The 12,500-nt window shown below is 36.1% G+C and overlaps 1 protein-coding gene across 1 annotated transcript in view; it reads left to right on the plus strand.

Annotated features, from left to right (window-relative positions):
• The window catches only part of LOC136834680 (galanin-like G-protein coupled receptor npr-9), a 43,141-nt gene extending 36,199 nt beyond the window's left edge, over positions 1 to 6,942 (plus strand). Inside the window, exons 6-7 of the mRNA XM_067097269.1 lie at positions 5,597 to 5,714; positions 6,690 to 6,942. Coding sequence (XP_066953370.1) covers positions 5,597 to 5,714; positions 6,690 to 6,857 — 286 coding nt within the window. The 3' untranslated portion in view covers positions 6,858 to 6,942. The remainder of the gene's footprint in view (positions 1 to 5,596; positions 5,715 to 6,689) is intronic.
• The last annotated feature ends 5,558 nt before the right edge of the window (positions 6,943 to 12,500 follow it).

Raw genomic sequence — 12,500 nt, forward strand, 5'->3', positions numbered from 1 at the left:
ACTTCTCCTTTATCACGAAACAGTTTGCAAAGTCGAGTGCCATCTTATCCATTAAGAACTTCATCTGATTTCCCTCTACACTAGAAATCTATTCTCGTTAGTTTGGAACTTCAGATGTTCAAGCTAAGATACAATGCATTACTATAACACAGTTCTTCTTGTATTTTAATAAATACATGCATTTTCATTTAGTTCTTTTTTTGTTTGTCAGTTTATCTTTTTTCTAATGACTGATCTCCTCTTTGTGTATTTCCCATTATCTTCTGTTACTTCTTTCTTTCGAATGAACACCGTATTCTTTGGAAGCTTGAATTTCAAGTCAATGGCTCCTGTGGGCTTGTTCCATATGAAGAGGGTTTCTCTTCTGAATAATAATAATAATAATAATAATAATAATAATAATAATAATAATAATAATAATAATAATAATAATAACTTTGTTTTAAGGCACAAGTTATGTTTTGGCAGCCACATCCGCCTTACGCTAACCTTGTAAAAAAATGCTTTTCAAAATTTAGCGCTTACTTAATGCCATTAACGAGGTACCCACCACGAGAATATCCTTACTTAAAGGCGAAATTCTAACTATGGGTAAAAAAAATTCCGTTGTCTTCACTTATACTGATGCTGTTTGATCTCACACGTATCCAAGACTGATTGATTTATTAATTTGATCAAATGGCGTTACTCACCCCAAGGGTAAATTGCCTTTGAAAAGAACACAGGCTGCCGCCAGTGACACAGCCTTTATGACTAGATGCTGACCATCCGGTAATCTTTAAAAGAAAAAGATGAGAACTTTACATCCCAGAGGGAAACTTCCAATAATTCGTTATTTAAACGTTCAGTCAGCCGCGTCGGTTCGAGGCTTCGTTTTCCATGAGCTTCTTTTAAATGACTTTCTTTTTATGATACAGCACACCTCATTAAAACGACGACTAGAGATGTGGTAAAAGAAGATGCCCAATAAAAAAAAAATGTATAGGCTTCTCTCCTCTCTCTCTCTCTCTCTCTCTCTCTCTCTCTCTCTCTCTCTCTCTCTCTCTCTCTCGTACTAAATTCAGTAAATTCAAGAATCGATAATACTCAGACATTTTACAATATGGAGGATATAATATAGACAGTAGCCCGAGTCTCAAAGCTGAATAGCTAGTATTTCATGATCAAGTGTCTGGTAAATGAAAAGACCAGGAAAATCTCTTACACAGCTTCACGATAGAAGCATAAATAAATTACATTTATATATATATATATATATATATATATATATATATATATATATATATATATATATATATATATATATATATATATATATATATGTGAAGTTTTTATCACATCACCGTGATTCATGTACAAGCATTAAGCTACAAATGTCCTTTAATATCCAATTTGCTCTACCTCGGAAATAATATATTTTCATATATGTTGCCGAAGGGGAATTTTTTAGTTGATAATAAGTTCGTCGTCCGTTGGGCTCGAACCACGGAAGACAAGAACTCAGGGCTACAGTGACGCCTTTACCCACACGGCCAACAAGTGAGGTATAAGTTGAAACCGATTCCCACCTAGCAATCCCCGTCGAACTCAGGTATTTGTATTTAGAATCGATATGAACCCACCTCTGCCATGCTGACCATGTAGTGCATTTGTTGCACGCAGCCATATTATGAAGTTTTTATAACATCACCGTAATTCATATACAAGCATTAAGCTACAAATGTCCTTTAATATCCAATTCGCTCTTCCTCTGAAATAATTATATATTCATATGTGTTACCGAAGGGGAATTTTTTAGTTCATAATAAGTTCGTCGTCCCGTGGGCTCAAGCCACGGAAGACAAGAACTCAGGACTACAGTGATGCCTTAACCCACAAGGCCAACAAGTGAGGTATACATTAAGTTGAAACCGATTCCCACCTACCAATCCCCGTCGAACTCAGGTATTTGTATTTAGAATCGATAGAAACCCACCTCTGCCATGCTGACCATGTAGTGCGTTTGTCACACGCAGCCATATTATGAAGTTTTTATCACATCACTGTGATTCATATACAAGCATTAATCTACAAATGTCCTTTAATATCCAATTCGCTCTACCTCGGAAATAATATATTTTCATGGTCAGCATCGCAGAGGTGGGTTGATATTGATTCTAAATACAAATACCTGAGTTCGACGGGGATTTGTAGGTGGGAATCGGTTTCAACTTATACCTCACTTGTTGGCCATGTGGGTAAAGGCATCACTGTAGTCCTGAGTTCTTGTCTTCCGTAGTTCAAGCCCACGGGACGATTAACTTATTATCAACTAAAGAATTCCCCTTCGGTAACATATATGAAAATATATTATTTCTGAGGTAGAACGGATTGGATATTAAAGGACATTTGTAGCTTAATACTTGTATATGAATCACAGTGATGTGATAAAAACTTCATAATATGGCTGCGTGCAACAAACGCATTACATGGTCTGCATGGCAGAGGTGGGTTGATATCGATTCTAAATACAAATACTTGAGTTCGAGGGGATTGGTAGGTGGGAATCGGTTTCGACTTATACCTCACTTGTTGGCCATGTGGGTAAAGGCGTCACTTTAGTCCTGAGTTCTTGTCTTCCATGGTTCGAGCCCACAGGACGACGAACTTATTATGAACTAAAAAATTTCCCTTCGGTAATATATATGAAAATATATTATTTCCGTGGTACTGTAGAGCGAATTGGATATTAAAGGACATTTGTAGCTTAATGTTTGTATATGAATCACGGTGATGTGATAAAAACTTCATAATATGGCTGCGTGCGACAAACACACTACATGGTCAGCATGGCAGAGTTGGGTTGATATCAATTCTAAATACAAATACCTGAGTTCGACGGGGATTGGTAGGTGGGAATCGGTTTCAACTTATACCTCACTTGTTGGCCATGTGGGTAAAGGTGTCACTGTAGTCCTGAGTTCTTGTCTTCCGTGGTTCAAGCCCACTGGACATCAAACTTATTATTGACTAAAAAATTTCCCTTCTGTAACATATATGAAAATATATTCAGCATGGCAGAGGTGGGTTGGTATCGATTCTAAATACAAATACCTGAGTTCGACGGGGATTGGTAGGTGGGAATTGGTTTCAACTTATACCTCACTTGTTGGCCGTGTGGGTAAAGGCATCACTGTAGTCCTGAGTTCTTGTTTTCCGTGGTTCGAGCCCACGGGACGACAAACTTATTATCAACTAAAAAATTCCCCTTCGGTAACATATATGAAAACATATTATTTCCGAGGTAGAACGAATTGGATATTAAACGACATTTGTAGCTTAATGCTTGTATATGAATCACGGTGATGTGATAGACTTCATAATATGGCTGCGTGCGACAAACGCACTACATGGTCAGCATGGCAGAGGTGGGTTGATATCGATTCTAAATACAAATACCTGAGTTCGAGGGGGATTGGTACGTGGGAATCAGTTTCAACTTACACCTCGCTTATTGGCCATGTGGGTAAAGGTGTCACTGTAGTCCTGAGTTCTTGTCTTCCGTGGTTCAAGCCCACTGGACATCAAACTTATTATTGACTAAAAATTTCCCTTCGGTAACATATATGAAAATATATTCAGCATGGCAGAGGTGGGTTGGTATCGATTCTAAATACAAATACCTGAGTTCGACGGGGATTGGTAGGTGGGAATTGGTTTCAACTTATACCTCACTTGTTGGCCGTGTGGGTAAAGGCGTCACTGTAGTCCTAAGTTCTTGTTTTCCGTGGTTCGAGCCCACGGGACGACGAACTTATTATCAACTAAAAAATTTCCCTTCAGTAACATATATGAAAACATATTACTTCCGAGGTAGAACGAATTGGATCTTAAAGGACATTTGTAGCTTAATGCTTGTATATGAATCACGGTGATGTGATAAAGACTTCATAATATGGCTGTGTGCGACAAACGCACTACATGGTCAGCAGGGCAGAGGTGGGTTGATATCGATTCTAAATACAAATACCTGAGTTCGGGGGATTGGTAGGTAGGAATCGGTTTCAACTTATACCTCACTTGTTGGCTGTGTGGGTAAAGGCGTCACTGTACTCCTGAGTTCTTGTCTTCCGTGGTTCGAGCCCACGGGACGACAAACTTATTATCAACTAAAAAATTCCCCTTCCGTAACATATATGAAAACATATTACTTCTGAGGTAGAACAAATTGGATATTAAAGGACATTTGTAGCTTAATGTTTGTATATGAATCACGGTGATGTGATAAAGACTTCATAATATGGCTGCGTGCGACAAACGCACTACATGGTCAGCATGACAGAGGTGGGTTCATATCAATTCTAAATACAAATACCTGAGTTCGAGGGGGATTGGTAGGTAGGAATCGGTTTCAACTTATACCTCACTTGTTGGCTGTGTGTGTAAAGGCGTCACTGTAGTCCTGAGTTCTTGTCTTCCGTGGTTCGAGCCCACGGGACGACGAACTTATTATGAACTAAAAAATTTCCCTTCAGTAACATATATGAAAATATATTATTTCCGAGGTAGAGCGAATTGGATATTAAAGGACATTTGTAGCTTAATGTTTGTGTGTGAATCACGGTGATGTGATAAAAACTTCATAATATGGCTGCGTGCGACAAACACACTACATGGTCAGCATGGCAGAGGTGGGTTGATATCGATTCGCAGGGCAGAGGTGTGTTGATATTGATTCTAAATACAATTACCTGAGTTCGACAGGGATTGGTAGGTGGGAATCGGTTTCAACTTATACCTCACTTGTTGGCTGTGTGGGTAAAGGCGTCACTTTAGTCCTGAGTTCTTGTCATCCGTGGTTCGAGCCCACGGGACGACGAACTTATTATGAACTAAAAAATTCCCTTTCGGTAACATACTGTATATGAAAATATATTATTTCCGAGGAAGAGCGAATTGGATATTAAAGGACATTTGTAGCTTAATGCTATATATATATATATATATATATATATATATATATATATATATATATATATATATATATATATATATATATATATATATATATATATATATTGTATGTATGTATATATATATATGTATATATATATGCATAAATTTGTGTGTATATATATGTATACACACATACATACATACATACTGTACATACATACAAAACAAACTGGATAACATTCTTTCCATTTAATAGAGTATGCCAAATTTTAAACTGCAGTCATAGCTGCTCAATGATATGCGAACTCATTCGGAGAAAATTGTTTGGTAATCAATATTGTAAAAAAATATTTTATCGTTTGAGTGGTATATAACCTTTTGGTTGAATCTGTTCATGTAGATTGAATCAGAACCGACGTCCTTGTATTTTTTGAGATTTCAAGTTTTCTTGAATTTAATATTTTGATTTGACATTGTATAAATATTTTCAAAAGCAGATTAACTTTTACTGACTGTGTATAAATATTTTCAGAAGCAGATTAACCTTTACTGACTGTAGTAATATTCTTAATGCAAATACAGTTGTAAAACTGAACGGAAGTTACCGTTATCATTAAAGTGTCTCAGTTGTATACAAAATTTCTTTTTATTCCTGTCGCAGCAGATATCCTCAGAGATGCTCAGTGACTGCTCAGAGTGGCCGCATGCTGATGTCAGCATCCGCAACTGATATCAGGAACATCGCTTTCACAGACCTGCATCCAGATTACCCTTCTAAGGTCAGTATGATCACTTTCAAATGGATCTGGTTCTTGTCTTCCTTCAGGTTTCTCAAATTATCTTAGAGAGATAGTCTGCTAAATTTGATATAGATGAATAAGAATTGTCTTTTCTCGAAACCAGAACTATTATGCCAACTTTAGCCACTTTTTTTCTGGAGTGATTGATTGTCGATCATGTCTGAGTATTTTTCATGCCCATCTGAATTATTGATAGAATTTCGATCTATGGATAGATGGTCTATCTTTCAGCTTGAGTTTGAGACGAATGATATGTCATTTCTATTCTGCGGCTAATTTCTTGTCAGTTCCCTTGTTCTTTTATTTAGCGACCGATTTCCTGATATTGCTTTGTTCCTAGGTCAGTGGTTAATTTATTGTCATTATCCTTTTAGTAGATAGCTAATTCCTCTTTTATGCTGTAGCACTTTTCAGTGACCCTTTCTAATAGTTTATCCCTTTTCCCATGACTAGTTCTTTGTGATTCCTTTCTTTCAGGAACTAATTTCTTGTCGGTATTTAGTGCTTACTTTCTTTGCTAGGTTTCCTCATTTCTTTTTCTCTTTTTCATCAGGTAATTTCTTGTCTGTTCGTTTTTACTTTTTCTGTGGTTATACTCCCAGGCAGTAATTTATGATTTTTTCCAGGGACTATGCTCATCATTTCCTTATCCCTTTGTGTGACAACTCTCTTGTTCATGCTTGATCCTTATTTTAGTAGTAACTTCCTGCCGTTACCTTATGCTAATTTCTAACTGTTGCTTCATATCTATTTCCACAATTAATTTTTTGACCAAGCTGTATCGATTTTGTCAACTGATTTCCTGTCATTTTCTTATTTACTTCCATAAACTGATCTCCACTTCTTGCCATTGATTTATACAAATTTCATTTTATCATCACGTCATTTCTGTATCCTCAACTAATATCGACATAATGTCCTAATTTCTTGTCGCTGCCTTGATCTCTGGTGCAGCGATTTGGTGGCAGCGTCTGTCGGTCCGAGAGCCAGTGCGCCTCACCAGCCATCACCTCGACCGTCTTCCCGGACGACCAGCCCCACCACGCGCCCCCACGAGGCCAGCGAAAGTGGGATATTCGACTCTCGCAGCCTCCCGCGTCAGAATGGCAACAGGCTGAGTAGGTTCGCCTCGACCTCCTCCTTCAGCAGCGAAGGAGGCACTCCATGCAGCTGCTGTCCGAGGAAGAAGAGGAGCCACAGGAATTTAGGTCCCGAGAGGACATGTACGATATAGCCAAAGAGACCTCAGCAATGGAACCATAGGTATATATATATATATTTATATATATATTTACTTAATATACGCTTTTATTTTCATTCTTTTTGATCATAGGCTTATATATATTATATTATATGTATAAGAGAACGATAATATATATAAAAACTTACGAATTCTGAGAATATGTATCATATATATAATCAGTCTTTAATGTTAAGATATATATATATATGTATATATAGATGTTTAATACATATACATACATACATATATGTGTGTGTGTGTATATATATATATATATATATATATATATATATATATATGTATATATAGATGTATAATACATATACATACATACATATATGTGTGTGTATATATATATATATATATATATATATATATATATACATATATATATATATATATATATATATATATATATATATATATATATATATACATATAATGTTAAAACTTTCATTAACTGGATGATAATCATACTACCTTAAATTATCACACTCATATCAACTTCCAACTTCCATAATGACTTGTTTTATGTCACCATGCTTTATGTTACGTGTTTCAGATTACGTCATGTGAAAGTGGCTGAAACTACACTAAAACAAGCCTATTGAATATACGGGTGCAAAAACTACCTAAAAGTTTATTATTATCTTATCTTATTCAGTTAGAGAGGGATGAAAACTATGATATATTGCAGCAAAGGGTGCCTCAGTAGACAAGAGTTAGTGTTGATTCTGGCGAGGTGGCCCAAAATGGTGGACGTCCATATCGGTCTTAAAAAGGGCGAGACATTATTTTGTGTAAGTGTTGTATGAGTCGTGACTTGTCTTTGGGAAATGCACCATTCTCTCTACTATGTCAGACCTTTCTACCTTTCTAATGTTAGTTACGCTGCTACCCCTGGAGGCATCCTACTTCTGGAGAGACTAAGTGACATTCCCCCTTCATGAATACCAAAGCATAAAAATCGTGGATATTTCTTGCAATGTGTCTCTGTGGTTTCTCAGATTCTTCTGTAGTGTCAAATTTCGGTTTCCTGTGAAAACAAGTGTTTATAATGTTGTGGAGAGTTGTAAAACCTAGATTTCCGAAAATAACAAAAGAAATCCAAATATATTTTTTGATGTAAGGGACACGAAAATCGTATCAGAAGCAACGTGATTGTGTTGTTGGTAATGTTGTCATAACCTGCTTAGTTGTAATTACCATTTCGAGATTGCATTTTGCTTCTGTGATCTACAGAAGGACAGAGACTTGGCAGACTGACAGATTCCGTGTTCTCAAACAGAGATCGGGTGAAATTGCTTATCCGCATTTTCCATGTTTATTGTTTATGATACTTGTAACAATACAGTGTATATTTGTGAAATAAATTCAGGGTCATTGTTTATGTTGGTTCTTTCCCATGTAAAGTGCAAAGTGAGTGGTTCTCAGTGCATTCGCATAAGCTCTTACGTAAAACTGGGGAACGTTTCAGAACATTGTTTTCAACAGGACGTCAGTTACAGAGGGTCGTGGTTTCTAAGGCCTACGGAGACTCAAGGGTAGGTTGTCATGGATGCCCTGTTATCATTATGTACTAATAGATTATGTGAATGATTAAAGTATGTTACTGAACTTTCTGAAACACTAGTGATTTTAAAATGAGATAATAATTGAAGCAAAACACCCATTTCTTGCTTTATTTTTTCTTCCATATTTCCTTTCCACACATTCCTCCACCTTTATTCGTTTCACCCTTATTCCCCATTTTAACCTCGCCTTTGCAACACCTGTATATTGGCCTATTTCTTGATTTTGACAAGCACACGTCTTCACAAGACACGAGGGAGGTCAACTGCTGGAAAATCTTTGTTCAATTCCTAAATCTAATTTCTGTAAGTTGAGTCTTCACCTCAGGCATTTTCTTTCGGATACAGGAATAGGATTAGTTCATTGATACCGTGCACTTGTTGACGCAACAGACGTCCTCAAGACCACTATTATTCCTTGAAAGGTGAGTCACACCTCCTTGTGTACTGTACATTCAGCAGGTTAGGAGACAATGCAGAGGCGAAAGCTCCATTTGCCATGCTGTTTTTGGATGCCGCCACTGTCCAGTGTAGGAGCCTGACTAAAGGCCCCCAAGGGTCTGATCCCTCCTACGGTTTTCAATGGCGGTGCTGGATATAATTCATCCAAGAATGATTTCACAACCTTAAGAACACCAATAATCGTCGAACCTTATCTTGCAGCAGTCGTACCATTGCCCTTGCAGCAGTCGTACCATTGCACTGACAAGTGAATAAGGTTAAATATCACCTCTGTAACCAGAAGTCGCAGGCTCTGCACTCCCTAATCCTTTCTTAACCTCGTGATAGCCAGAGTAAATATTTTATTATTTGGTCAGTAAAAATCTAATTTATACTGTTGTATTGTTAAAAGAAAATCTACTAAAAAATCATGATTATTGTTCTTATCAAAAGAGAAACACTGGCATCCAGTCTTCAAGAATCAAGAGTGAGAAAAGGATCAGGTAAATGATTGGTAAAAACCCGCGCCTGTTTCACATTTTTTTGTTCCTTTAAAACTGTTTCTGTTTGGTACAATAGTTTTTTTTTTTCTTTTGGAAAAAGGTAAAAGACAATAAAAAAATCCTTATGTTCTTGTCTGAACCACAGTTTCTGAGATTTAATATCTGATGTCCAGTTGATGTTCTTTTCACAACAGTGGATTCTATTGTTAAGCTTCGCAATCTCAGCTTAAAATTATATTGGTTGTGCTTATCAAAAATTCAAAACGTAACTCACCCTATTTTGTTTCTCATGATTTAGGTAGATAAATAGCCACAGATAACCTTCAAATGTTTCAGTAACACACCTGAAATATTGTAGTTGTAATATTTTATCATTTTAATTTTGCTTCATATTAAACACAGTTTTTATTTATAAATAACACCTGAAGAAATGCTCCATCAGCTGGTAAAAAATTTATTCTTCACTTCCATTAGACAATAATAAAATTCGATTGGTAAAAACAGTAACAGATGTAACAAAAAAAAAGGGATATTAATGTGCCCTCTTTAGCACAACAATGAAATAGAAAGTAAGTGACAAATGTAGGTTTAAATGATCTACATTTATCATATACCTGACTTAGAATGAAGTAGAAAGCAAGTGACAAATGTAGGTTTAAATGATCTACATTTATCACATACCTGACCTAGCAAGAATGATTTGTGAACAATTATCGATCCCAGAGTTTTGCATCAAGTGCTTCCTGGTACAGGCTCTTCGCGGTCTTTCTAGCCCGAGGCATTTCCCTGACCTTTATTACCTGATATCCGGTGTCTTTCAGCGCGAAAGGAGCCTTGGTATGTGCCGCCAGATCTTATGGGACATTCTGGCTCTGGGCCGGAGTTCAATTCCCGCGGCCGGCTGATGAAGAGTTAGAGGAATTTATTTCTGGTGATAGAAATTCATTTTCGCTATAATGTGGTTCGGAAGCTGTAGGTCCCGTTGCTAAGTAACTAATTGGTTCTTAGCCACGTAAAATAAGTCTAATCTTCGGGCCATAGGAGAGCTGTTAATCAGCTCAGTGGTCTGGTAAAACTAAGGTATACTTAACTTATGACGATGGACGTTAGAGACTGAGGGAGAGAGACAAAATGACGGCGAAGATAGAGACGGACAGGAGCCAAACAGACAGCAAAAGACAAAGAAGTCAAGTCCGTTCATGATTGCATACTTCATTTGTGCTCCTGTTGAATTAAGCACTATATTATTTACTTAGTGGCTAGTTGACTGTGGTGAATTACAGCCATGGTAGACGACTACATAAACCTATCAATGCATATATATATATATATATATATATATATATATATATATATATATATATATATATATATATATATATATATATATATATATATATATATATATATATATATATATATATATATATATATATATATATATATACGATTATATTCATTTATTGGTTACATAACTTTGATTAGATCTTGCTATGTCTGCCTTCCTGTCCGTCTCTTTTTAGATTAAATATCTCTGGCGGGTTTTCTTGTGTCTTGCTTCAATGGATTATTTTTCAAAGCCCTGTTCATTTTATTTTGTTCCAATTTATTTGGACTCCCAGCAGGCTTTTCAAGAGAAGCAATTGAGAATCCCCAAATTAAAAGAAGAATACGATCTTCTTGCTGAAAGGAGGAAGGAATTCGGCCCCTTATTTCGCAAGCAACGAGATTTTGAACCTTTGTCCCTGCGAGCAGCTGCCTCCAGGAATCTGGTGGTGTTGTTATTCCAACGGGTTGGTCAGACCTGGAAAATATTATCACTAATATAAGCAATCAGGTTAATTTGTAAACACTGTTGTATTTACCTACCTACACGCGTCATGTTCTTCTAAGTGAAATTAGAGATTGTATCATTTGTAAATTAAAAATAAATAGATTGATGAACCCAAATGATCAAATAACCCCATCTTTCAAAGCGTTTGAGACTCTCTCCTACCTATAATTTACCGAGTATATGAGACACAATACAAATATCTAATTACCCGTTATAAACGAGGCAGTTTGGGTTGTCCCGCCCAGCCCAGCCGTGTCCGGGTGGTTAACAGAGAAGTAGCTCAGTAAGGACTTGCGTAGTGACTGAGCTGCCTTTTGTCTTTTGTCCGGTCTTCTTGTGTTGAATGCATTGTTGTTTTATTGAGTGATCCGTTGATTCTTGTGTTATTGTTACCGAGAAGGGGTACTTGTAAGCCTACAATACTTCATGGTGTTGTAAAAAAGGTTCTGTATTGTGCCGAGACGATGATAGAATGTTCAAGGGTACTGTGGAAATCTTAAAACTGTGTAAACATTGTGATAAATAAAAGCGTAAACGAGGTCGAAGGGTAAGGCAAAGAAGGAAACCACCTCACGAACCAAGAATTCCCTGCAATCGCGACCATTCCATGAGGGATAACAGCAAGCTGGAAATTGGTGAGTGTTCCCTAGATGTCATAGGAAAAATCAGTAATTTTAATAATTTTTCATTTTTTTCTTTCTACTTTGACTTTATTAATTAATGTTTTTTTTCGCGATGGAGTTCAAACTGTAGTTCATCGAAATGTAAATCAAAGATGCTTGGAGCTTGCAGGAAAACACATATAAAATATTGATCTATCTATTAAGTGTAGGGTTTGACGATGGATTATAAGTTCACGAGTTATATTGGTCATGTTAACGTGTTATATTTTATTCCTGTGCGTAAGATTGAAGTTAATCTTGTGGTTGAAAGGAAAAAACCATACATACATAAATACATGCATATATATATATATATATATATATATATATATATATATATATATATATATATATATATATATATATATATATATATATATATATATATATATATATATATATATATATATATATATATATATATATATATATATATATATATATATATATATATAGAGTAGGCTATTTGTGGGCATGCAAACAGTTTTGTGCCACGATGCTTTTAACGACC

The sequence above is a fragment of the Macrobrachium rosenbergii genome, chromosome 54 (assembly GCF_040412425.1).
Source record: "Macrobrachium rosenbergii isolate ZJJX-2024 chromosome 54, ASM4041242v1, whole genome shotgun sequence".
Taxonomy (NCBI): domain Eukaryota; kingdom Metazoa; phylum Arthropoda; class Malacostraca; order Decapoda; family Palaemonidae; genus Macrobrachium; species Macrobrachium rosenbergii.